We start from the raw sequence: 27,493 nt of genomic DNA, 5'->3' as shown, positions 1-27,493 counted from the left end.
TTGGGGCTGCCCTAAAAATAGAGGACTGGACAGACATGATTATTTTCCATGTTAATATTTGTAATGCTTATGGGAGTGCCCAGCAAAATCCTTTCGGTAGCGCTTGATTTACCTGGAATTTACTGAATTGTGTGGTAACAATGTGAACTTTCTGGCACAAATGATGGTGAGATTGGTTATTATTGTGTAATTACAATTTTACTCTGTTCATTCTAATTTTAGGGCGGCATAACATAAAAAAAATGTCTAACAATTTCCCCTCTACAAAATGCTTACTCACTGTAGGGGTATTGTGGGACTCGGTTTTCAATAGCCCAGTGAGATAGTGAACTAACCGTGGCCATTGTAATCAATAGCAAATATGTTCCAAATGGCAATATGTTTTGTGTTTATACTCAGTGTTAATTAGTAAACACCCGGTAATATTTGTACCGTAAAATACATTGCTACCATACTTTGAATGCTTAATATTATATGGGGGAGCCCTGATTTGTTATAGGACTGCCAAGTTCCCCCGATCATTCTAACCTGCATAGTGCAGTGGAGCGTCTTTATCCAGGGCGAACAGTGGTGGGTTGAGGAGAACGGTGTTGTCGTTCTCCATGACGATACCCTGGTACTCCGTCTCGATCCATGGCTTGTGCTTATTGGCTGAACGGCAACACAGGAGACAAAAGGAGGCTTGGGTTAAATGGAGCAATCAGAAGGGGAGGGAAAAACATGGCTATTTGTAACACCCCATTACATGATAGGATGTGTGTGTGTGTCCCTGCAGATACACACAGACAAATAAAGACACACACACACAGAAATGCACACACTCAAACCCCACCCCCTAACACACCCGTCAAGTGTCACTCCACACCTTGCGTCAGTTGGCAACATAATTACACCTAGGCCGATTTCACCTTATCACACAGGGAGAGGTATACTGCACATATCAATCAGAACAGCCCAAGCAGCCTGCCCACAGGCACACCTCACTCACTGGCAAACATGGACGTCCAAATTAAACAGTGAAAGTTTGCTCTGAATCCACCCTCTAATTGCCAATTAATTATTCATTTCTCTCCAGAATGTTCACCCATATCAATCAAAGGCTGAGCTAACAAGCTGGAACGGTGACGATTTTACACTCAAATAATCAAAGACCAAAACAAAAGCCTGAGGGCTTTTATTTTAGACATGTCTCCCTCACTAGACCCTGAAATGATGACGTTAGACTCAGACAGCCGATGACAGAGCCACAGGACATGTTGTGTAGCAACCGCTCTGCCGTTTCAACATCAAAACACTCTGGCAAATTATAACAATTAAAATGCCAGTCTGGTCTGAATCAACGTGAGATAAGAGTTCTACAGAGGAGTGTCTTCCGTCTGGCCACTCTACCATAAAGGCCTAATTGATGGAGTGCTGCAGAGACGGTTGTCGTTCTGGAAGGTTCTCCAATCTCCACAGAGCAACTCTGGAGCTCTGTCAGAGTGACCACCGGGTTCTTTGTCACCTCCCTGACCAAGGCCCTTCTCCCCCGATTGCTCAGTTTGGCCGGGCGGCCAGCTCTAGGAAGAGTATTGGTGGTTCCAATCTTCTTCTATTTAAGAATGGAGGCCACTGTGTTCTTGGGGACCTTCAATGCTCGACACAATCCTGTCTCTGAGCTCTACGGACAATTCCTTCAACCTCATGGCTTGGTTTTTGCTCTGACATGCAGAGTCAACTGTGTGACCTTATATAGACAGGTGTGTCTTTCCAAATCATGTCTAATCAATTGAATTAACCACAGGTGGACTCCAATCAAGTTGTAGAAACATCTCAAGGATCATCAATGGAAACAGGATGCACCTGTGCTCAATTTCGAGTCTCATAGCAAAGGGTCTGAATACTTATGTAAATAAGGTATTTCGGTAAAAAATTGGATTTAAAAAAATGGGAAATTCGCTTACGTTGATTACTTTTTTCCTAATCCAATCAGTTTTGCTACATTGATTTTTTTGTTGTTGAAATGACATGGAAACAACATTGATTCATCCAGTTTTTATCCCAGTGGGACATATGTTTGGTTGTTGAGTCAATTAGACCATGCCCATTTCAAGCTTATTTCTAAAAACGAAAATGTTTTTTTCTGAATATTCAGGCAAGTTAGCTGGCTAACACCATCTTGCTTTGTAGCATACCCCTTTGGTCATGTGACCAGGCTAGTGAGTGATGCCCAGGCTAGTATTCACCATCCTCAATGGTTAATCTGATACGAACACTGCCTGTCCTCAAGCTTCTGCTCTGTCCCTCCTTTTGTAATTTATCTCTAACCCTCTCTCCCTGCCTGTCTCTCTTTCCCATCCCCTCCTTCCCTAGTTCTCTCTCTGCAATACAGCATTAAATCTGAACATCAGGGCCGTGGATTACACCCAGGATTACAGATTGAGAGACATCTCTTTCCATCCCTCTCTCTCCATCTCTGGCACTCTTCCTCTCTCTGTCACTTTCCCTCTCCACACAACATCCCCTCGTTCTCTGCCCTCACACACTTCTACCTCTCTCTTTATTTCAATCCGTCACTTGATTTAACATACCATCTCTCTCTCTCTCCCCTCCCACCCTTCCTAACTATCTGTCGGTTTCTCTGTCCCACACGCGGCGTCTCTGTATCCCTTCACTTCTACCGTCTCCTTTTGCTCCCCTTCTCTCCTCTCCACTTCTGTCTTCCAACGTCACTCCCTTCCTCCCTCCCTCCCTCGCCCTCTGACGTTCCTCGCCCCACTCCAGTTTCACTTCAAGTCTCCAGCATGATAATCATTGGAACAACGTTGGTAAATCAAGAGTCATGGCTATCCACGGTGATCTGAGAGAAGAAGATTGATCCTCCTTTGAAAGTCAAGCTATCAATTACACACAGAATCACATACACCAACATCCCCACATTGATCAAAATACATACATACATACAGGCTACATGAAGGACAACACTCTATAATGGTGATGTGTATGCAATCATACATTACAGACATATCATTTAATATATTATGACTTTGAGCACAGTGAGTGGGTATATGATTGAATTCCCTCTAGAGTTCAGGGGACAGCGACAAAAGGGCCCTGGCCATGAGCGTGACTACAGGTATGTGTGCTCCCATGGCAATAGAAGAAGAAAAAAAACGTATTTCAGCAGTACAATTAACATTCAAAAGGAAAGGAAACTGACCTTTGTTGCCATTGGCAACCGAAGTCAAGCAAAGGAGGAGGAATGAGAGAGAACTCATTCTGTCCATCTGAGGGAGGATGGAAGAGGAATACAGTACATGCATTAAACCAGGGGTGTCAAACTCATTCCACGGAGGGCCGAGTGGGCTGGTTTTTGGTTTCTCCTTTTAATTTGTCCAATTAAGACCTACACAACCAGGTGAGGTGAGTTCCTAACTAATCAGTGACCTTAATTAAATCAACTAAGTGCAAGGGAGGAGTGAAAACCTGCAGACACTCGGCCGCCTCAGAATGAGCTTGACACATTCAACCGATCAGCACTGGAAGATAGACTGAGGTGTAGAGAACATAGACTAGACAGGACAGGACAGACAAACACACATAGGTAAAAATTCTAATACATTAAGCCTACATCCAACGGAATCTTCCGGCGCTATACTGTCACCTCATACAGAACACAGATGAATAACGCATAATAACAAAAGCACAGTAAAACGACAGCACATGGGTCCAGGTCATGGTAGAGTTAAGTGAACTGTAATAAATAGCCTCGTAGTGTCTAGTTATGCTGCATTCATTTTGAGATGGTCAATTATACAGTGATGTTATAGCCTATACAGGCCAATATGCTGACTATGCACACACCTACTCACTTGACTGTGTGGGTGTGTTTTAAGGGTTTGGTGTCCGTGCCAGTTAATTGACACAGTGTTCAAAATTATTCCATGGGGTATTGAGCCGTTATTGGTATCACGATACCACACAGTCTACCATTCACTGCCATGCGTAAAATCGAAGCCCATCTAGGCCTATCCCTATATATTTAATCAAAACGAAAAACTTGAACGAGACTGTGTAGAGGGCCGTACAATATATATTCTGCTCAAAATTAATAGTTAGCACATGTTGTTCAAGGCTACACAGAGGTGATGGAGACATGCGACAATAACTAATCGATTGTATACCCCATATTGATGGATAGGTGCATCAATTGGCACTATACGCCAGCGGATCTATAATTTGGCCCCTTAAAAATATTGTATTAGACATAGATGCTGGTTACAATCAAAAACAGAAGAAAGCCGCTGTCAATTTTACATTACCGTGGTGAGTGTGAGATGTTTTGGTACCCAACGCTACCCTCGTAGCATCCGCGCCTCCGCAGCTCAGCTATCCTCCGACGCAAAAAAAATCTAAAACGCAGGTAACGGAATTTCATACACAGATCTATTGAATATGCTCAAATGTGCACGCTTCAGTTTGATTTAAGACTGATAGTATCTCAATACCTATGTCCTTGTTTTCGGCAGACGTCGCATGAAGGGGCAAAAACGATGGGAATATAACGCTGACGTCCCCTCCCTCTACGTGTTTCTTAACCCGCCCACACTGCGTCCTCTTCTCTCTCAGCTCCAATTCTATCTCCCTGCCAAATTGCGTTGTTCTCTCTGTTTATTGAATTCTCTATGAGGGTGTCCGGGACAACGCATGATATTACTCATTTCGGCGCAACATAATTTTTTTTTTTTTAATCTACATGTAGTGACAAAGCTGGGGGCACGCTCTCTTAACAGTCACTACCTTTCCCCGCCCTGACTGCAAAATGACGTCATATCACCCCTTCTGCCAGATAGCGTGTACACACACAAGTGGTGGACAAAGTACCTAATTGTCATACTTGAGTAAAAGTATAGACACCTTAAAAGTTACTCAAGTAAAAGTCACCCAGTAAAATACTACTGGATTAAAAGTCGAAAAGTATTTGGTTCTAAATAAGTATCAAAAGTAAAATGTACTGCTAAAATATACTTAAGTATCAAAAGTATAAATAATTTCAAATTCCCTAATATAAAACAAGACACCACCCTTTTCTTGTTTTTAAAATGTACAGACAGCCAGCCACACTAACACTCAGACATAATTTTCAAACGATGCATGTGTTTAGTGAGTCTGCCAGATCAGAGGCAATAGGAATGACCATGTGTGTTCTCTTGATAAGTGTGTAAATTGGACCGTTTTCCTGTCCTGCTAAGCACTCAACATTTAACGAGTACTTTTGGGTGTCAGGGAAAATGTATGGAGTAAAAAGTACGTTTTCTTTAGGAATGTAGTGAAGTAAAAGTAGTCAAAAATATAAAGTACAAATACCTCCAAAAAATACTTGAGTAAAAATACTTGAAAGTACTACACACCACTGACACACCTCTTTGGTTTTTAAAATCCAGCATTTTAATGAACATTACAAAAAGTTTGTTTAAAATTATTTTTTTCCCCCCATTTCTCTTTTCCTTTGTACATTTGGTAGCAATAAGGCAAAAAAGTAGTCTCTGGAATAACAATTAATTCACATCAATTAATTATTACCACAAGTATAAATATTATTAAAATCTGGGTTGTTGCTACAGTGAGTCACTGCTCTCCCAATGTGTCTCTGCATTGGAAAAGGATAGTGGTAGAAGTTGCCTCTTAACACAGATGTAGGAACAGAGTAGCTGACAGGTCAAACATTCTAGATCTGACCTTGGCGCCAGTGGTTAGGGAGAATTTTTACCAAGTCCTAAGAAAGATAGAGGAAGGTGCTAGATCTCACTGGAGACCACTGGTGATGCTGTTGACATTGGTATGGCGATGTCACTCAATGTAAAAGTGGTGGTTTTGGTTACCTGTTGTGAGTTTGTTTTCCAGTTTGTTCAGAGACAGCCAGGAAGGGTGTGGGGTGGCAATGGAGTGAGAGGAGGATGGTGAATGGCAGACAAAGCCATGAGGAGAGGGGGATGGGGGAGGAGGAAAAAGTCATGAGGAGAGGGGGATGGGGAAGAGGAAAGCATTGAAATCCCTTCATGGAATCTTATCCAAAGCTACAAAAATGGTCTATCATAAAACCCTCCTAAAAGAGCTATAAAATCCAGTCTCATCACGAAATAACGGAAACAAAATCTGAATTGAAACCAGAATAAATGTAAAAACATTCGTTGATAATACAAGGCCATTTTTGAGTCACGTGTTAGTGTGTACAGTGTTTTACAGTGCTTCTTGTGAGTGTTGGCCAACGGATCAATGAAAACACTCCTCCCCAAAAATATATAATTCCCATCAGAGCAGCAATCCTTGTTTTTTTTGTTCTCTCAACAAAATGCATGTTAACATAAAATCTGAAAGTGCCAAATACATTTCTGTTGTGCCTGAACCATAGCCATGTCTGTGCAGGTTCTTTCTACACCGAGTAGAGAAAACATTAAGAATACCTGCTCTTTCCATGGCAGACTGACAAGGTGAATCAGGCGAAGCTAAGATCCCTTATTTATGTCACTTGTTAAATTCACTTCAAAATCAGTGTAGATGAAGGGGAGGAGACAGGACAAAGAATGATTTTTAAGCCTTGAGACATGCATTGTGTATGTGTGCCATTCAGACGGTGAATGGGCAAGACAAAATATTTAAGTGCCTTTGAACGGGGTATGGTAGTAGGTGCCAGGTGCACCGGCTTGTGTCAAGAACTGCAACGCTGCTGGGTTTTTCACACAACAGTTTAGCGTGTGTATCAAGAATGGTCCACCAACCAAAGGACATCCAGTCAACTTGACACAACTGTGGGAAGCACTGGAGTCAACATGGGCCAGCATCCCTGTGGAACGCTTTCAACACCTTGTAGAGTCCATGCCCGACGAATTGATGCTGTGGGGGGGTGCAACTCAATATTAGGATGTTTTGTATACTCAGTCTATATGGACTTGAGGGGAGGGTTGAAACAAGAGAGATCATAAAAACAGAGCCGTCTACAACCCCAGAGCCCGTGAGTGGCGAGTGCAATATTCTGTGTATACAAGACGTCAGTCTCTCAAGTTCTCTCAAATCAAGAACACCCCCTGATTGGCTCACAATTGTGGCACAAAGGTTATTTCCTGTACCCTCATCTCCCTTGTCCCAAAAAAACGTGCGTCCCGTCCAAAACACTAAAATAAATAGAAAGAAAAAAAGTGTACACAAATAATATTAAAGGCTTTAAAATATTTTCTGATCTGCTCCTAGTTAAAAGTCACAGTTCCCTTCAGTCACATCCTGGGTGGAGATTCAGCCAGAGACCTGAGAGAGAGAGAGAAAAGAGGTGAGAGATTAGTTGAGGTGACTTTCCCCCCCCTTACAAAAAGCGCTTTGAGCATGTGGCAGAAAAGCACTATAGAAATCCAATCCAACATCATAAATATTATCCTATATCCACAAGTAACATAAGCTACAACAACATTTCTACCTCAGTTTCTGTCTATTCATAAAGATGTTGTGAAGATCCCTCTATATGCATTAGGAGACATTTGAAAAGCCTAAATCTAACAAATTGGAAAAATTGGCAGCATTTGCTTTGGATCAGAATCTTTCCCATTCATTCTAGATCTGCATATTTTGAATTCATACCATATGAGGTATGAAAATATCTGTCAAAAGTCAATTTTGGGGTGAACTATGCCTTTAAGTTTAATTAATTATCTGGAAACTACCTTTTGCCAATATGGAGACCATAATGAGTAACTGAAACTTAGGGAATGTTTTGACAAGGTTTTAAGTCTAAACTAGAGCTGGGACAAAAATGGTATAAAATCGATAATTATGAATAATAATTGTTTTAATACATTTTTTAGGACTTTCAACTTCATTTTAAGTAGATCATTTACCCAATAGCATTTTTTCATTTTTACATGAAGAGGGTAAAGTTGGTAATGTCTCAACGAGTGCAGAAATCATTTTACGGGCAGTACAGCACTGTTGGGAGGGGACGCTTCATTTCCAAGTAGTCAAAATCATACATTTGAGATGTAGTTGTCGCCAAAGCTGTGTTGTACACATTAGGTATGTCGCATTATGATACATTACAAGCTCAGTTTTTTTCTCTCAGTTAAAAAAATTATAATAATATAATTGTCAGTTTTAGGGCTAGTTCACCCAAGTTACAAAATGGCATATTGGCTTCCTTATTCTGTAAGCAGTCTTTGGACAAGGTATGAAAGCAACCAATGCTTTTGTTTACCTGGCCACGGTTTCAAATGCTTTTCATCTATAAGTAACTTACATTTTTTTTTTATATGTTATGTTGATTTGGACATTAAGTGCAAAAAATGCTAATACAGCTACCATTGACTTGCATTGTATTTGTGCCACAATTGCTAAAACGTTAGCATTTGAAACAGAGGCCAGGTAAACAAAACCAAAGCATGGATTTATGTCATACCTTGTCCATAGATAGCTTACAGGGTAAGGAAACCAATATGTAATTTTGTACTATCCCTTTAATCATTATCCAAAATTCCATAATCGCCACAGCCTTACTGTAAACACAGAAAAGTCTGGGAGAACTATACAGAAGCTTGCATTACCTAACATAGTTCTAGTCCTCCTTTTTCTCGCTCCGTTCTTTTCTAGGTACCAGCAGCTTGCGGAGATATGGGATGCCTAGATACAATGTGAAGAAGAATATGTGGCCGCAGAAATAAATGGATGAATACACCTGCAAAACAGAAACCGAGCAGATTAAATCCCCATCCAGACATCCATTTCCCCAACCCAAGTCAAGAGTTTAAACATATGCCAGACAACTGCATTTAGCACACAGTAATCTATGATCCGAGTTCTAACATGTTTATGGCATTACGACCTGCCAGCTACCTTTAGCCACTTCAAAAAAAGTAAATAAAGAGTCTGAACATTTATAATGTGTTGCGATGTGCTTATGACAACATTACGAAGGCTTATTACGCGTTCTAAGCTGCTTATTACCCTGAGCCACTTGTCGTAGGTGAAGAGGCAGAAGGGCACCAAAGGATAGCCCATGAAGAGCCAGTGGATGAACTGCTGAACCAGGTAGATGAGGGGGTAGAGAGGACTGTTGGCCAGGCGGGTCAGCAGGGGACTGTCCCTCACCAGCGCTTGGGCCTGAGACAAACAGGGATAGGCATACAGCAGAAAGATATAGTTATGGACACGGACACACACAGTAATCCAGTAACGCATACAGGGCAGAGAGTTTGAGAATCCGCCAACAGCTTAAATGGAGATCTTGACCCTTTGTTGTAGACCCGCTTGAGGATAGATTAGCAATGACAGGGTGTCTCCTCTTGAGGCTTAAAATTCACAGGTCCAGAGTTAGGAAAACATCACAAAGATGAAAAGCCATGCACACTGTTTTTATGCTCCCAATGTTAGATGCAACTATGTTGACTACTGAGGGTCAGGTCGCCCTCGCAAAAAAAGGTTTCTTAACCTTACTTGCTTAAATAAAAAAGTTAAATAAATACGGTACATTCCCACCGTGGTCAAGACATTGCCGTGTACAACTTTGAAAGCATCCAAAATAAGCGAGGAGGCATCTCTCTCTGTCTCTGGTGCTTGTTTCCATAGAAATATAACTAGACCAGCCATTCCTAATCAAGTCACTCTTCTGTGATAAGTGGACAAGCAGCAATATTGAGTGTACCCATAAGAGTAAAGCAGGAAGTTCAGTAATCAAGTAGTGCTTTATTAAAATTCTATTAATTCCATTATTTACTCATACCTGTCTCTCCACATTTACGATGATGAACTCCATGGAGAAGCAGAGGAGGTATCCAGAGTGCGTGCCATGCCAGATGGCCAGGAACGCAAGCGCGGTCACCTGAGACAGGAGCTTATTACCCAGGAACTTCAACCGCTTAAACACGTGCCTAGAGGAATGTTACAAACCACCAAATATTGTTAGATGTATAATTTGGATCACTTTGTCAGGCACTAACCTGGCCCTACATAGTTTGTTTCAGTCAGGTACTATCCTAGCCATGTATAATTTTAGTCAGGTACTAACCATGTATAATTTTAGTCAGGTACTAAGGTCCTTGCTATCCAAGATCCCTGGGACGTCCTTACCCAATTAAAGTGTAATTTATAATGGTGACAGTAAGGATGCCCCAAGGATCCCAGAAAGCACTAACCTGGCCATAAATAGTTTGAGTTTTAGTCAGCCACTAACCTGGCCACCCAGGCATTGGTGTTTATGTTGAAGGAGGCGATGGTGCCTGTGAAAAGGGGTGTGGTCTCAAACGTCCACACCTTCATATTTGCGCAGGCGTCCCATTGGTGCTCGCCATTCTGACCCAGCCCATTATAGCCGAGCCCAGAGAGTATACAGACGCCCTCCTGAGTCACAAAAAAAACAAAAAAACATTCCTTTTACAAAACACTTAAATAACTTCTTCCTGAAAAACCTAAATACAGGGTCCCGCTGATATACTGGGCTCCCAGACCAATTTCTTCTCACCTGATCTGACGTAGGTGTGCGCCAGTGGAACTATTCTGTGTGACAATGACAGGTATGTGGAGACAGGTGTGTCTGTAAAGGTTTTATTTGGAAGCGGGTGCAGCCTGGAAATGAGATGTTTTACGTACCAAGTGCTGCTACATAGTGCTACTACTCACCGCTATGACCCAGCAGCTAACATATTTGTACAGGATGACTTTGGCCCAAAGGAGGATGAAGACACAGCGGTACCAGAACGGCTGCGCCTGGAGAGACACGCATTTGACTAAGGACGGTTACATTTGTCAAACAGAACCACGTATGGAAATGTGGCTTTGGGTTCAAATCTGATGTTAAAAGCGTCAGGAATGCTGGTGCAAAAGCAAGGCTTTCTTACGTCGTACTCATCTGTTAGGTAATAGCTATCTGGGTAGTGCGGACTAAATATTGCGTAGATCACCAGGCAGAGGAGGCCGAGGGAGAACCGCTTCATAGCAGGTATAACACTGAGAAAAAGAAAAAGATTGTTAAGTAAACCCATGTATCCATCCCCCCCGCGTCCTACCTCCCGGTCTGCCCTTCCCTCCATCAATTCCTGCCTCCCTTCCTCTACCTGTTAGGTGGCTGCCCGGGGCAGTCGGTGAGCTCCCCTTTGACTAGCCTCTGGTAGCTGCGCAGTGTGAACTGGGGGCCCACCAGAAAGCCTCCGTAGAAGTAGGAGAAGCCGATAACCTCCAGCAGAGAGGGAACATTGGCCAGGGCTGACCTCTTCTGCTCCTCATTCAACTTGGACTGGTGGGGTGGAGGGGGAGAGAGAGAGAGGGAGGAGTGTGAGAATAGTGGTTGAGCCGGGGAGAGGGAGAAAGAAGGGGGAGGGTTAGGAGGATTTAGAGTAAAAGGGGAAAGGTTGGGTAAAAGAGAACAGAGAAAGCAAAGAGGGGGACAGGGTAGAATGAATGTGAAAGAAACGACAGGAAATAGAGAAGCATTTTTTAACAGTGCACAAAGTCACTGGCTGAGAAAGAATAAGCTCCCTGCATATCCAGTTACCCAGGGTTCTTATTGAAAGCTGCCCACGGTTGGACCGCAAACTCAATTGAACCAAATAGGACTACTTAACAGGCATTTAACTAGGGGGCATAAAACTGCTGGGTTTCCAAGTGCAAACCCGTGGCATGTTTCCAAAATACTACAAAAGATAATAGTCCAACAGTCAATAGTCAGCAACAACAAGGTATTCTCTGACACGGATAGAATGGTAAACAAAAATACAGAAACGACATTGTGCAACGAATGACAGAGACAGAGAGATGGTGATGATATCGTAGACATACAACAGGACCTCATGCCTGCCTTTTGTAGGCCTTTTTGACTAGGCAAAACAAGACACAGCACAGTAACCAGACTATGGGGATGGGGTCCCAAATCGCACCCTATTCCCTACATAGTGCTCTACTTTCGTCCAGAGCCCTATAGGCGGTTGTCGAAAGTTGTGCCATTTAGGAGGCCCCCTACATAAACAGAACAGGTGAGCAGCAACTGTAACATTGTAATGAGTGATGACCACTAGATATTTGCCTGTTTGTAAATGGACAACTTCCTCAATGCAAACACACACACGCTACCTCAACTCATCTCTGACTGATGTGTGGACAAAGTCTCTCACCCAAACAGTCTCACTTGCGAGTACACACGAGAAAGAGAACTTGGAAGAGGTTGAAGCAAAGACAAGTACAATGAGAGCAAAATAATAAATAGAACAGAAGGGAGAAAAAAATTCACAGAATTGACCAATAATCAAATGGCAAATTAGAGAGATCAAGCAACTCACTGGTTCCTGGCCACCGTCATAGTAATCAAATGACAAACCTGAAATCAAAGAGAACGCAATTGGCATCAGTCACTATGTTATGAAAGCTCCTAGGATTGCCATGATCATTGGAATTAATACTTTTTAGACTGTAGATGTTCCTCAGCTGCACAGACGTAAAGCCATGACAGATTTTAGTAGGATTTTTAGTATACTACGCAAAATATGATCCATGTTATCTCCGAGGCTAATGAACAACTACTACAAGTTGTCAACAAGAAAAGAAAAGGATATAGGACAAATTATCATTCAGCAACGGGTGTTACACAAAATTAAAAAAAGTGGGAAACAGAGGTGTTGTACAGAGCAGTGGAGAGAGGGTGTTAGTGATGAGGTGAGCATACCGATAAGTTTGAGTGCAAGGACACATTGGGGCATGGTCCATTTGATATCGTATTCTTCTGTAGCTGTGTAGTAGTAGCCTGACAGCAGGTATGCCTACAGAGAGAGAAGTGGATGAAGAAAAAGAAAGACAGACTTGATCAAAAACAAACATACAAAACAATTATCACAATCACACTTAAAAAAGAGGGAGGGAGAGAGAGTGCATTACGTCATACAGTGGCAGTGCTCTACGGCGCTTCAGTACTCCAGTAAAAGCAAAAAGGACAAGAGGAAGAGGATATCCTAACATGAACAGCAGAAATCACACACACAGTGCAGCTCTTCAACTACTGTACCAAGGGAGGGGCAGCAAGCAAGAGAGAGCAAGAGAACACAGGAAGAGATTGAGAGAAAAGGAGAAAAATAAAGAGCGAGAGATTGAGAGAGAAATCTCACCATTTGAAAAATAAAGCTGGCCAGGACAGTTGTTATCGTCCTTCCCATAAGCCTCATCATCAGGAACTGGACAAGGACGCATAATGCAGAGTGATAGAGCTGTGTGCCTGAAAGAGACAGAAAGTTGAAATGATAGAGGGGCAGAGAGATGGATATTAGCACAGAGAGAAAGAGAAACAGAGGAAGAAAAAGTGCATTCTTGCAAGTTGAAGATGAGCAAGTCACAGGTTATGTGAAGAGGAAAAAATAAATAAAAAATTAAAGACAGATTCCACAAAGACAGGGAAAGTGCAACAGACCTGCTGTAAAATCCAAGTGCAGCAGAGAACAAGGGGAAAAAAAGGTTGTGTTATTAATCCCCTACCATTATGTAAACCTCAAACCATCCCTCTCTAGACTCACTCAGTCAGTCTCTTTACTTCTTCACAATTACTCATGACTTGGTGGTTACTGGTTAGGCTAGCTATAGCGTACAAATTTAATGATTGACACGCCTGGACTAGCTCAAGGTCTAACATACAGCCGACTCAATGCGGCCCCTGGGGTGTTTTGAGCAAAATACTTTTAATTAATATATATATATATATACATACACACACACACATTGAGGGGGGAAAGTATTTGATCCCCTGCTGATTTTGTATGTTTTCCCACTGACAAAGAAATGATCAGTCTATCATTTTAATGGTAGGTTTATTTGAACAGTGAGAGACAGAATAACAACAAAAAAATCCAGAAAAACGCATGTCAAAAATGTTAAATTGATTTGCATTTTAATGAGGGAAATAAGTATTTGAACCCCTCTCAATCAGAAAGATCTTGCTCCCAGGTGTCTTTTATACAGGTAATGAGCTGAGATTAGGAGCACACTCTTAAAGGGAGTGCTCCTAGTCTCAGTATAAAAGAAACCTGTCCACAGAAGCAATCAATCAGATTCCAAACTCTCCACCATGGCCAAGACCAAAGAGCTCTCCAAGGATGTCAGGGACAAGATTGTAGACCTACACAAGGCTGGAATGGGCTACAAGACCATCACCAAGCAGCTTGGTGAGAAGGTGACAACAGTTGGTGCAATTATTCGCAAAAGGAAGAAACACAAAAGAACTGCCAATCTCCCTCGGCATGGGGCTCCATGCAATAGCTCACCTCGTGGAGTTGCAATGATCATGAAAACGGTGAGGAATCAGCCCAGAACTACACGGGAGGATCTTGTCAATGATCTCAAGGCAGCTGGGACCATAGTCACCAATAAAACAATTGGTAACGCACTACGCCGTGAAGGACTGAAATCCTGCAGCGCCCGCAAGGTCCCCCTGCTCAAGAAAGCACATATACATGCCCGTCTGAAGTTTGCCAATGAACATCTGAATGACTCAGAGGACAACTGGGTGAAAGTGTTGTGGTCAGATGAGACCAAAATGGAGCTCTTCGGCATCAACTCAATGTGTTTGGAGGAGGAGGAATGCTGCCTATGACCCCAAGAACACCATACCCACCGTCAAACATGGAGGTGGAAACATTATGCTTTGGGGGTGTTTTCTGCTAAGGGGACAGGACAACTTCACCGCATCAAAGGGTCGATGGACGGGGCCACGCACCGTCAAATCTTGGGTGAGAACCTCCGTCCCTCGGCCAGGGCATTGAAAATGGGTCGTGGATGGGTTTTCAATACATGACAATGACCCAAAACACACGGCCAAGGCAATAAAGGAGTGGCTCAAGAAGAGGCACATTAAGGTCCTGGAGTGGCCTAGCCAGTCTCCAGACCTTAATCCCATAGAAAATCTGGAGGGAGCTGAAGGTTCGAGTTGCTAAACGTCAGCCTCGAAACCTTAATGACTTGGAGAAGATCTGCAAAGAGGAGTGGGACAAAATCCCTCCTGAGATGTGCAAACCTGGGGCCAACTACAAGAAACGTCTGACCTCTGATTGCCAACAAGGGTTTTGCCACCAAGTACTAAGTCATGTTCTACAGAGGGGTCAAATACTTATTTCCCTCATAAAAATGCAAATCAATTTATTACATTTTTGACATGCGTTTTTCTGGATTTTTTTCTAATACATTTTAGAATGAGGCTGTAACGTAACAGAATGTGGAAAAGGTCACAGTGTCTCACTGTTCAAATAAACCATCAATTAGAATTAGACTGATCACTTCTTTGTTAGTGGGCAAACATACAAAATCAGCAGGGGATCAAATACTTTTCCCCCCTCACTGTGTGTGTGTGTGTGTGTGTGTGTGTGTGTGTGTGTGTGTGTGTGTGTATATATATATATATATATATTTAAAAAAGTGGGGGGGCATCAGAAACTTTCTGGAATTTTCTATGGGAATTTAAGCCTGGGAAATTTGGCCATTTTGCTTAAATTCGTTTAAAAAAAAGTTACCTTATAACAGTGAACCTTTTTTGTGGGATGGACATAAGGCAATTCTAGGTCTTGTGGCATATTTTGGTTAAACTATCCTCAATTCAATGGAATTGCAACCCTCTGCATGCACAGTGCACTCTTCCATCACATGTACAGCTGATCCTCAAGATCTCACACACTAATGAGATGCTATTGAGCCCACACTACTACACTGTCTGAGCCAAGGACTACATGCTTTCTGGTAAGTTTTGATTACAATACTGGGTGGGGTGAATATATTTTATGACATATAGTTGAAGTTGGAAGTTGACATACCCTTAGGTTGGAGTCATTAAAACTCGTTTTTCAACCACTCCACAAATTTCCTGTTAACAAACTATAGTTTGGGTAAGTCGGTTAGGACATCTACTTTGTGCATGACAAGTCATTACAGACAGATTATTTCACTTAATCACAATTCCAGTGGGTCAGAAGTCTAGATACACTAAGTTGACTGTGCCTTTAAACAGCTTGGAAAAATCCAGAAAATGATGTCATGCTTTAGAAGCTTCTGATAGGCTAATTGACATCATTAGAGTCAATTGCATGTGTACCTGTGGATGTATTTCAAGGCCTAACTTCAAACTCAGTGCCTCTTTGCTTGACATCATGGGAAAATCAAAAGAAGAAAAAATAAAATAAAATAGACCTCCACGAGTCTGGTTCATCCTTGGGAGCAATTTCCAAACGCCTGAAGGTACCACGTTCATCTGTGCAAACAATAGTACGCAAGTATAAACACCATGGGACCACGCAGCCATCATACCGCTGAGGAAGGAGACGTGTTCTGTCTCCTAGAGATGAACGTACTTTGGTGCGAAAAGTGCAAATCAAACCCAGAACAGCAAAGTGAAGATGCTGGAGGAAACAGGTACAAAAGTATCTATATCCACAGTAAAACGAGTCCTATATCGACATAACCTGAAAGGCCGCTCAGCAAGGAAGAAGCCACTGCTCCAAAAATCGCCACAAAAAAGCCAGACTACGGTTTGCAACTGCACATGGGGACAAAGATTGTACTTTTTGGAGAAATGTCCTCTGTTCTGATGAATCAAAAATAGAACTATTTGGCCATAATGACCATCGTTATGTTTGGAGGAAAAAGGGGGAGGCTTGCAAACCAAAGAACACCATCCCAACCGTGAAGCACAGGGGTGGCAGCATCATGTTGTGGGGGTGCTTTGCTGCAGGAGGGACTGGTGCACTTCACAAAATAGATGGCTTCACGAGGAAGGAAAATTATGTGGATATATTGAAGCAACATCTCCAGACATCAGTCAGGAAGTTAAAGCGTGGTCGCAAATGGGTCTTCCAAATGGACAATGACCCCAAGCATACTTCCAAAGTTGTGGCAAAATGGCTTAAGGACAACAAAGTCAAGGTTTTGGAGTGGCCATTACAAAGCAATGACCTCAATCCTATAGAAAATTTGTGGGCAGAACTGAAAAAGCGTGTGCGATCAAGGAGGCCCACAAACCTGACTCAGTTACACCAGCTCTGTCAGGAGGAATGGGCCAAAATTCACCCAACCTATTGTGGGAAGCTTGTGGAAGACTACCCAAAACATTTGACCCAAGTTAAACATTTTAAAGGCAATGCTACCAAATACTAATTGAGTATGTAAACTTCTGACCCACTGGGAATGTGATGAAAGAAATAAAAGCTGAAATAAATCACTACTATTATTCTGACATTTCACATTCTTATTTTTTGTTAACAAGTAAATAGTAGCCTACAGCAAAGTGTGTTTAAATCCTTTCTAACTTGTTAACAATTTCTGCTAGTTTGTTTTTGCTACCATGTGGGTTTTAGCTTACTTGATCCTGCTAACTGAGGAGTGTTATTTCACCTGTTTCCATACATGTTTCATCTTAAAACATTTCTTACAAAAGGAGTTGTTTAATCTAACTGCTTAACTATTTAGCTCTACATGGAATTGCATTGATTTTAAAAACTTTTTTCTAATCTTTACCACGGGCACCATCTGATGTGTGGCGACATTTCACTGCAGCTAATGTTGAAGGAAAAGCTATGTAAATTTGCAAATACTGTGCCAAATCATATATGAAGAATGCAAAGATGCAGAATCATCTGGTCAAGTGCATAAAGTTCAGCAACCTCTGACAAGTCCCTCTACGTCTATTCGAGGTGAAAATTATGAATCAGACACCTTATCGATTGCAACAGCTCAAGGTCTTCGTGGAATCAGAAGTTTTTTTTGAATCTGTGGAGGAACGTAGTCAGAGAAATGCTGATGAATATCTTGCTCGAGCGGTGTATGCAACTGGTTCACCTCTGATGCTCACAGGTATTGGAAGAGATTTCTGAATGTTCTTCGCTCAGCATACACCCCTCCAACCAGACATGCTTAATCTACTCATTGACTGGTTGCAGAGTTCAACAGAGTTCAAGTGAAGGTCAAGCAAATCATAGAGAAAGCCGACTGTATTGCAATCATCTCTGATTGGTGGTTGAATGTTCGTGGGCAAGGAATAATTAACTACATCATCTCAACCAGTATTCTACAAGAGCACAGACACAAGGGACAACAGACACACCGGTCTCTACATTGCAGATGAGCTGAAGGCAGTCATTAAGTTATAGCAGCAATCTACCTCACCAAGCAGCAAGAAGAATAAGAGCACCACATTGAAGCTGCCCAGCAACACCCGTTGGGGTGGTGTTGTCATCATGTTTGACAGTCTCCTGGAGGGGAAGGAATCTCTCCAAGAAATGGCCCTATCACAGTATGCTGATATGGATAGCCCCATCAAGAGGATCCTCCTGGATGATGTATTTTGGGAGAGAGTGGTAAGCAGCCTGAAACCTATAGCAGTAGCCATTGCACAGATTGAGGGATACAATGCCATCCTGTCTGATGTTCAGACTCTGCTTGCAGATGTAAGAGGAGAAATCCATACTGCCCTGCCCACTTCACTGTTGCTCCAAGCAGAGGGAACTGCAGTTCTGAAATACATCAAAAAGCGTGAAGACTTCTGCCTGAAGACCATACACGCCGCAGTGTACATGTTGGACCCCAAATATGCTGGCAAGAGCATCCTGTCTGGTGCAAAGATCAACAAGGCCTATGGTGTCATCACTACCGTGTCTCGCCACCTTGGCCTGGATGAGGGCAAGGTTCTTGGCAGTCTGGCGATGTACAGTCGTGGCCAAAAGTTGAGAATGACACAAATATTAATTTTCACAAAGTCTGCTCGCTCAGTTTGTATGATGGCAATATACTCCAGAATGTTATGAAGAGTGATCAGATGAATTGCAAAGTCCCTCTTTGCCATGCAAATGAACCGAATCCCCCAAAAACATTTCCACTGCATTTCAACCCTGCCACAAAAGGACCAGCTGACAGTGATTCTCTCGTTAACACAGGTGTGAGTGTTGACGAGGACAAGGCTGGAGATCACTCTGTCAGTTCGAATCACAAACTGGAAGCTTCAAAAGGAGGGTGGTGCTTGGAATCATTGTTCTACCTCTGTCAACCATGGTTACCTGCAAGGAAACATGTGCAGTCATCATTGCTTTGCACAAAAAGGGCTTCACAGGCAAGGATATTGCTGCCAGTAAGATTGCACCTAAATCAACCATTTATCTGATCATCAAGAACTTCAACGAGAGCGGTTCAATTGTTGTGAAGAAGGCTTCAGGGCGCCCAAGAAAGTCCAGCAAGCGCCAGGACCGTCTCCTAAAGGTGATTCAGCTGCGGGATTGGGGCACCACCAGGACAGAGCTTGCTCAGGAATGGCAGCAGGCAGGTGTGAGTGAATCTGCACGCACAGTGAGGTGAAGACTTTGAGGATGGCCTGTGTCAAGGGCAGCAAAGAAGCCACTTCTCTCCAGGAAAAACATCAGGGACAGACTGATATTCTGCAAAAGGTACAGGGATTGGACTGCTGAGGACTGGGGTAAAGTCATTTTCTCTGATGAATCCCTTTTCTGATTGTTTGGGGCATCCGGAAAAAAAGCTTGTCCGGAGAAGACAAGGTGAGCTCTACCATCAGTCCTGTGTCATGCCAACAGTAAAGCATCCTGAGACCATTCATGTATGGGGTTGCTTCTCAGCCAAGGGAGTGGGCTCACTCACAATTTTGCCTAAGAACACAGCCATGAATAAAGAATGGTACCAACACATCCTCTGAGAGCAACTTCTCCCAACCATCCAGGAACAGTTTGGTGACGAACAATGCCTTTTCCAGCATGATGGAGCTCCTTGCCATACGGCAAAAGTGATAACTAAGTGGCTCGGGGAACAAAACATCGATATTTTGGGTCCATGGACAGACTCCTTAAGAGGCGGGTGGACAAACAAAAACCTACAGATTCTGACAAACTCCAAGCATTGATTATGCAAGAATGGGCTGCCATCAGTCAGGATGTGGCCCAGAAGTTAATTGACAGCATGCCAGGGCGGATTGCAGAGGTCTTGATAAAGAAGGGTCAACACTGCAAATATCAAACAAAAATATCAACTACATGTAATTGTCAATAAAAGCCTTTGACACTTGTAATTATAATTCAGTAGTCAGTAATAAATAATAACATCTGACAAAAATATCTAAAGACACTGAAGCAGCAAACTTTGTGGAAATGAATATTTGTGTCATTCTCAACTTTTGGCCACAACTGTACACTTCCAAGCAAGGGCTTTGGGATGGAGATGCAATATGGCAGTCGTGCCAACATATCTCATCAGCCACCTGGTGGAAGGGACTTTGTGGATCTGAGGCTCTTTCCCATGTTACCTCCATCATCCTCCAAATCCCACCAACATCAGCCGCCTCAGAGCGCAACTGGTCCTTGTTTGGGAACACACACACAAAAGCACGCAACAGGCTTACCAATACAAGGGTTGATAAATTGGTGGCCATCCAGGCAAATTTGAGGCTTTTTGAGCCTGACAATGAGCCATCCTCAACAAGGTTGGAAAGTAACAGTGAAGATGAGGCCTCAAAGACTGATGTTCAAGAGGTGGACATTGAGGAGGTCCGGGGAGAAGACATGGAAGCCTGAGAAGAAGACAACCAAAGCTTTAGTTTCTAGACTATCATTTTACAGATGTATGTTGAAAACGTTTTGGGAGATGCGATGGATCATTCAATATTCCCTTTCTTTTGTTGTTCAGTGAAATTATCCCATGTGAAGAGCCAACTCATTTAAAAGTAACATTCATAACTAAATAGTTTTTTACAATTTCTATTGGAAGGATTTAATAATTTGCAATTATGTCTACTTATGATAAGGTAAAAGGTTTGTTTGTCTCTCCATATATTGTAAATATATCCAATGCAAAAAACATCTACATTTATAATGGTATTAATATTAATTTGCATACATTTCTGTTAATTCCCCATATATTCCTGTTAATTCCCACGGAAAGTTTCCACCTCTGAATATTCCCCAAAATATGCAACCCTAAGCTGAACCAAATCGAAAGTGTAGAAATTATAAAGTACCTACATTTATAGTCTCTTCACTCTGTCCAGATTTCTAACAATCAGTGAAACGAAAGCTAGAAAGTCAGGGAGCATGGTAAATTCCCCAAATTATGGATAGAGGACTGTATTTTGGTAATTTTGACGGTGAGGAAATATAACAAATTGTGTGTGCAGCCCTCCGGACCTCGGTGAAGACTGAGTCAGGCCCGCGGGTCAAAACGAGTTTGACATCCTTGAGCTATACAAATCCCACCCTTAAGATACTGTCCTGTTCTAGGCCGTTCCCTTGCAGCGTTACACACTAGGGTTTTTTGTTAGTATGGCATGGATGCAATAATCAAAGCTACAAAACACCAAAATATTTAATTTGAAACAAGAGGGCACATTTCTTTGGGGTGGGGGGGGGAAATCAACAGAGCTGGGGAGGAGGGATGCTTCCACATATTTATTGAAATATACTTCCCTGGTTTTCCCAGAAATCCCGGTTGGCGAGTAGCCAGAATCATGAAGGAACCAGGATTTCTGGAAGACCAGGAAATTTACTTAAAGTTTCCAGAATTTTCCAACCCTACTCCCACCGCTGCAAAGTAATGGTGAGACAAACACTGTTTTCAGAACTTTCATTCCCCCCTCCCCCTCTGGAGTTAACGGCAAGAAAATAGGTCCCCATCCCAACTCCGCAACAGTTTCCCTGCCAACATCACCACCATAAGGAAATCATTACCCATTCCCCACTACTCATTCCCCAGCCACTTGGCTGAACTTACATTAGACTCCTGAACAGCTAATCAAATGGCTACCAAGACTATTTGCATTGCCCCCCCGCTGCTACTCTGTTATTATCTATGCATAGCCACTTTAATAACTACCTAAATGTACATAATTACCTCGATACCGGTGCCCTCCCCCCACATTGACACATTGTACCGTTACCCCCTGTATATATCCCCGCTATTGTCATTTACTGCTGCTCTTTAATTATTTGCTATTCTTATCTCTTTTTTAAGGGATTGTCTTAACTCCATTGTTGGCTAAGGGCTTGTAAGTAAGCATTTCACTGCAAGGTCTACTACACCTGTTGTAGTCGGCGCATATGACAAATACAATTTGATTGTTTTCTCAACAACCCACCTGCTCTCTCACCTCCCCCTGAAGTTGTGATGTTCCAATATTGTTATAAGTTATTGATGACACTATTTAGCTATTTCATGTAGCACTGCTCAAAAATAAGCTCCTGGTCATAGCAAACTTCTCAATCCTTTTAACAAATGTATAGGCATGAGCTGAAATACCTACCAACTTCCACCTTCATTAATTTCCTCTCCCCATCCCCCACACCACTTCCCCACCTCCTTTCTCTCTGCCTCCCTCCTCCTCAATTTGCCTCTCTGCCTCCCTCCGTCCCCTCCCTCCGTCCCTTTGCATCTCACCAAAGTTGAAAGCTGCCAGAGACAGTCCGGAGATGGCGTGGTATAAGTGAATGACAGTGGGTGGCTGGTGGAAGAAGAATTGCCGGTACAGCAGGGCACAGGGGTACCCTGAAGGAACGACAGAAAGGAGGAGACAGTTAACATGTGAAATCAACACGAGTGAATCATTCTAGACAAGAGCCCTTAGTGCTGACAGCAAAATTATGACCTTGTAGTTCAGTGCTACAACCTCAAGATAAAACTGAGACGTTTATCAGTGCACACCCAGGGATGCAATTGGTCTGGGGCCCGCCAGGGCTGAGGTTCTGTACCTTAGACACAATTCATACAACAAGATCTAATAAAAATCAAAAAAAATGGTTGTGCCGTGTTTCCCGCCCAATGTAGTCAACGCATACGAGACTGTGCACGCACTTTTCTGACTGCTCGCACAGGCTGCGCAACTGCTATATAATGGTTGCCTACACACCCCCCAAAAAATGTGTAACAGAAAAAAATGCTTCTGCCGAGACACACTTTGAAGATGCTGCTGTCCACATGTACTTTTCCTCAGCCAACATGAGTAGCCTAACACCAAAATCAGACAACCCCATAGTTGAATATGGGAACCTTTTCAATTGGCTTGTCACATTCTATGCAAGAAAATAATACACTTTCAAATTGTGTGTACCACAGGGGAAAACAACATGTATGCCTTTGCCCAGACATTGCACCATCACAACACACATTTGAAAGGGGTTAATGGCCACTTAAAGAGGATCCCAGCTTTCCATTACTACTACATGTATTATTTCTCAACTCCTAAAAATGTGTGAACTGAACCATTTTCAAACCGGAGTATGAGCAGAATGGTTTAGGTGCTTTTAGCGCTTGCTGTTTACGAGAAGAGATAAGGGCAGAGAGGAGATCAGGGCCAAATGTAACAGGTAGGCCTACACTTAAAAAAAGTATGTTGCTTTTACGGTCACTTACTGGCGGCCAGTTACAGTTGAAGTCGGAAGTTTACATACACCTTAGACAAATACATTTAAACTCAGGTTTTTCACAATTCCTGACATTTAATACTAGTAAAACTTCCCTGTCTTAGGTCAGTTAGGATCACCACTTTATTTTAAGAATGTGAAATGTCAGAATAATAGTAGAGAGAATGATTTCAGATTTTATTTCTTTCATCACGTTCCCAGGGGGTCAGAATTTTACATACCAAATACTAATTGAGTGTAGCATTGCCTTTTAAATTGTTTAACTTGGGTCAAATGTTTCAGGTAGCCTTCCACCACCTTCCCACAATAAGTTGGGTGAATTTTGGCCCATTCCTCCTGACAGGGCTGGTGTAAATGAGTCAGGTTTGTAGGCCTCCTTGCTCGCACGTGATTTTTCAGTTCTGCCCACACAATTTCTATAGGATTGAGGTCAGGGCTTTGTGATGGCCACTCCAATACCTTGACTTCGTTGTCCTTAAGCCCTTTTGCCACAACTTTTGAAGTATGCTTGGGGTCCTTGTCCATTTGTAAGACCCATTTGCGACCAAGCTTTAACTTCCTGACTGATGTCTTGAGATGCTGCTTCAATATATCCACATATTTTTCCTGCCTCATGATGCCATCTATTTTGTGAAGTGCACCAGTCCCTCCTGCAGCAAAGCACCCCCACAACATGATGCTGCCACCCCCGTGCTTCACGGTTGGGATGGTGTTCTTTGGCTTACAAGCCTCCCCCTTTTTCCTCCAAACATAACAATGGTCATTATGGCCAAACAGTTCTATTTTTGTTTCATCAGACCAGAGGACATTTCTCCAAAAAGTACGATCTTTGTCTGGCTTTTTTAATGGCGCTTTTGGAGCAGTGGCTTCTTCCTTGCTGAGCGGCCCTTCAGGTTATATCGATGTAGTTCTCGTTTTACAGTGGCTATAGATACTTTTGTAACGGTTTCCTCCAGCATCTTCACAAGGTCCTTTGCTGTTGTTCTGGGATTGATTTGCACTTTTCGCACCAAAGTATGTTCATCTCTAGGAGACACAATGCATCTCCTTCCTGAGCGGTATGCCAGCTGCGTGGTCCCATGGTGTTTATATTTGCGCACTATTGTTTGTACAGATGAACATGGTACCTTCAGGTGTTTGGAAACTGCTCCCAAGGATGAACCAGACTGATTTCTTTAGATTTTCCCATGATGTCAAGCAAAGAGGCACTGAGTTTGAAGGTAGGCCTTGAAATACATCCACAGGTACTCCTCCAATCGACTCAAATGACGTCAATTAGCCTATCAGAAGCTTCTACAGCCAAGACATCATTTACTGGAATTTTCCAAGCTGTTTAAAGGCACAGTCAACTTAGTGTATGTAAACTTCTGACCCACCGGAATTGTGATACAGTGAATTATAAGTGTCTATAAATGTCAGATTATAAATAATCTGTCTGTAAACAATTGTTGGAAAAATTACTTGTGTCATGCACAAAGTAGATGTCCTAACCAACTTGCCAAAACTATAGTTTGTTAACAAGAAATTTGTGGAGTGCTTGAAAATCGAGTTAATGACTCCAACCTAAGTGTATGTAAACTTCCAACTTCAACTGTACCTGTAAATTCTAAATAAACTGGTTTAACAATACATTGCTGTAAAGTTTACTGTAATGTAATACTGCTAAACAAAAGTTTATTTTGAATTTACGGTAACATACTGTACAGTGTATTTTTGGGACATTCAAGTCATCAATATGATGCTAACTAGCAACAAGATCATGTTCAGAGTTTGCAATGTAGCTAATTCTTAGCCCAATGGGGTAAATGCAGAAGGAAAACCCCATTCTTTAGGCCATTTATTAGCCACCATGATGCATCAGTTGGGCTACAGCCAGGTGATAGCATAATGCTTTTAGCTAAATAGCACACCTGCCAGATCATGATGATATGGACCAATATGTTTTGGGCTGGAAGGGCAAATTATATTTTAGATGGTGTTAGCATAATTTTATTCCATTAATATTGTAGTGGAATGTCCTTTTAAAAAGTCACCAGAACTGACATTCTCACAGTCATTCTACAAAAATGTTAAAGGTCCATCTGTGACCTTTGCCACCAAAGTTAAAAAAATAATAATCTGGAAACACTGACCAATCGTTTATGTTTTGGATCCCTGGACACTTCAAATTAATTGAGAGCTTCTGTTCAATTTGTATGCCTAAAGCAGAGTGACTTTTCATGTTCGAATATGAAAAGTCACTCCACTGGAATGTCATTATCTGAGCATTACAGAGAAAATCACATGCTATTTGGTTGTGGAGAAATGGGGTTAACAGCTGCCAACGACAGCAGTTGGTTAATTAAGAGCATGTAGTTTTGCAGTCATATGTGCATATTGTTTAGGTCAGTGCACTATAGAAAGAAAAAAAAACACCTCCCAATTTAACCACTCTGCACACACCCCCACACTCACAGTTTTCTGGTGTGTGTAACTGACAAGGGTATACATTGGCAGTAGAATTAACAGCTGGTAATCACATTTAATTTACTTCCATAAAGTATAGAGGTCGGGAGGTCTTGCAATCTGATACCTTCAATGTGTCACAATCACAATGATGACTGGTAAAGGCAGTATTGTAGTTTCTATACATTTACAAGATTGTAAACATGGGGCCTACTGTTATACAACATGAGCCAAAGGCAAGAGATGTACAATTATAGGCTACAGCAAGAACAAACAATATCAGGGTAACAGAAGCTGAAAAGCAACAGCAATTAATTTAAGACAATGAACTGAAATACTGCACTATTTGTTAGTCAATCCCAGCAAATGTGACTTCAGAAGAAAGAAAAGGTTAATGTGTCAGAGCAAAGATCAGAGATAACAAGACACACAGCTACCTGGGATACACCGACCATGTAAAGTAAACCTGTCCGTACTGTATGTTACAAACGCTTGTAGTAACCTCTTCTACCATAATCGCTAGCTAACGTTAGCTAAAATATGAAATAATATGTTTTCTGACAATCAGCAGAGCAGATAATGTGTTCTGCTTATTCTTGTGCCCGATCAACCTTGCAGCCCGTCTGGTCAGCTTGTCAAAACAAGGCTAGCTAAATACATTTAGCTATTGTATTATCGTTCGGCTTGCCAGCGGGTCTACTCGCTAGCTAGCTAACGTTAGTCTGGCTAGTCACTGCAGCTGAGCAAGAGACATCATTAACGTTACCTGGTTTAGCAGAGTGTGTTGTTACACAGTTTTAAAGGTGTAAATCAATATTACATTGACACATGGTTATGTCAGAGAGTCTACTGAAATATATCAGAGATGACTGAATTGAACTCACCGACTAAAACGGACAGAATCAGTCGAACCGCAGGTTCTGGGGAACCTAAAGATTCCGACAATTTCTCCATCAAGGGAGCCGCCATCTTTCGTGTGGGCGGAAGTGGCTCTGGTGATTCCGTAGATGTGTACCTTCGTGAGCGTTCCACTCTCTCCTTTATCTGCCCTTGTCGATTTAGCGCTCTCCACCCCTTTCCCCTCCCCTTTCTTTCATGTTAATTCTTCGCCTTTCTCACCACATCGACCTTCAAATCTCTTTTGCCCCCAAATTTCTCAACATCTGTTCAATCTACTGCAACCTCTCTCACTTAATTAAAATTATATGCAACCTACTGGTGTTGTAATATAGAGCATGTTGATCTTAAATTGTTACGAAAATCATCAAACTTTTTTTGTGGGCAAAAATACATTAGGTTGTATCTACACACCTCCATCAATATCAATATCAAGCTTTTCCTCCATCCACTACCTAATATCATATTACATTCTGTTGTCAGTGCTGCTCAACAGTGGTGTAAAATCCCCCCCGTGTGGCATTAGTTGGGAATTACGTGTTTGCCGAGGCAAGTGCATGCACCACCAGTTTCGTTTTCCCCAATGGTTAAAGGCCCACTCTTTAATTTGAAAAACAACAAAACGTTATCCCGCCACTTGGTTTTCTGTAAAGGCCTAAACTGAGGGATAGGGCTGGACACTTAAATTCATAGATTGAGCAATGTATGGTACATGTCAGTCCATGACAAGAGGTCAACAACATGACAGTTTTAACTTGCATTTGAAGATTTAC

At 42.2% G+C, this 27,493-nt stretch overlaps 2 protein-coding genes across 6 annotated transcripts in view; both read right to left on the bottom strand.

Annotated features, from left to right (window-relative positions):
- The window catches only part of LOC139573916 (calsyntenin-3), a 34,422-nt gene extending 29,706 nt beyond the window's left edge, over positions 1–4,716 (bottom strand). For 2 of the 3 annotated variants that reach the window (XM_071397895.1, XM_071397897.1), the window contains exons 1-3: positions 4,302–4,716; positions 3,200–3,266; positions 529–651 (exon numbers count right to left, since the gene is read on the bottom strand). In XM_071397895.1, coding sequence (XP_071253996.1) covers positions 529–651; positions 3,200–3,266 — 190 coding nt within the window. In that variant the 5' untranslated portion in view covers positions 4,302–4,716. The remainder of the gene's footprint in view (positions 1–528; positions 652–3,199; positions 3,267–4,301) is intronic. The other variant, XM_071397896.1, reaches the window with a different exon arrangement.
- A 688-nt stretch (positions 4,717–5,404) lies between these two features.
- On the bottom strand, positions 5,405–26,849 carry LOC139573915 (lysophospholipid acyltransferase 5-like). Of its 3 annotated transcripts, none has more exons than XM_071397892.1 (13): positions 26,708–26,849; positions 22,396–22,503; positions 13,107–13,216; positions 12,671–12,764; positions 12,288–12,325; positions 11,070–11,248; positions 10,854–10,962; positions 10,636–10,722; positions 10,190–10,356; positions 9,740–9,887; positions 8,965–9,120; positions 8,565–8,695; positions 5,405–7,281 (listed from the first exon to the last, which is right to left on the bottom strand). In XM_071397892.1, the coding sequence occupies exons 1-12, from the start codon at positions 26,790–26,792 to the stop codon at positions 8,576–8,578; spliced, it is 1,401 nt and encodes a 466-aa protein (XP_071253993.1). In that variant the 5' UTR covers positions 26,793–26,849; the 3' UTR covers positions 5,405–7,281; positions 8,565–8,575. The 3 variants fall into 3 exon arrangements, with proteins under 3 accessions (XP_071253993.1, XP_071253994.1, XP_071253995.1); XM_071397893.1 differs by having other exon boundaries at positions 13,107–13,213; XM_071397894.1 differs by lacking the exons at positions 22,396–22,503; positions 26,708–26,849 and adding an exon at positions 13,406–13,514 and having other exon boundaries at positions 13,107–13,213.
- Positions 26,850–27,493: the final 644 nt, after the last annotated feature.

This window comes from Salvelinus alpinus, chromosome 4 (assembly GCF_045679555.1).
Source record: "Salvelinus alpinus chromosome 4, SLU_Salpinus.1, whole genome shotgun sequence".
Classification (NCBI taxonomy): Eukaryota; Metazoa; Chordata; class Actinopteri; order Salmoniformes; family Salmonidae; genus Salvelinus; species Salvelinus alpinus.
Note: the sequence above shows the minus strand (reverse complement) of the source record. Positions and strands in the feature narration are given on the sequence as shown.

What these genes read in the sequence shown, in the direction of transcription:
- LOC139573915 (XM_071397892.1), bottom strand. Translation starts at nt 26,792, where the DNA reads ATGGCGGCTCCCTTGATGGAGAAATTGTCGGAATCTTTAGGTTCCCCA. An exon ending in CCTTGCACTCAAACTTATCG is followed by an intron (nt 12,326 to 12,670) that starts GTATGCTCACCT and finishes CTTTGATTTCAG; the next exon opens with GTTTGTCATTTGATTACTAT. An exon ending in TTAGCTGCTGGGTCATAGCG is followed by an intron (nt 10,357 to 10,635) that starts GTGAGTAGTAGC and finishes TTTGTGACTCAG; the next exon opens with GAGGGCGTCTGTATACTCTC.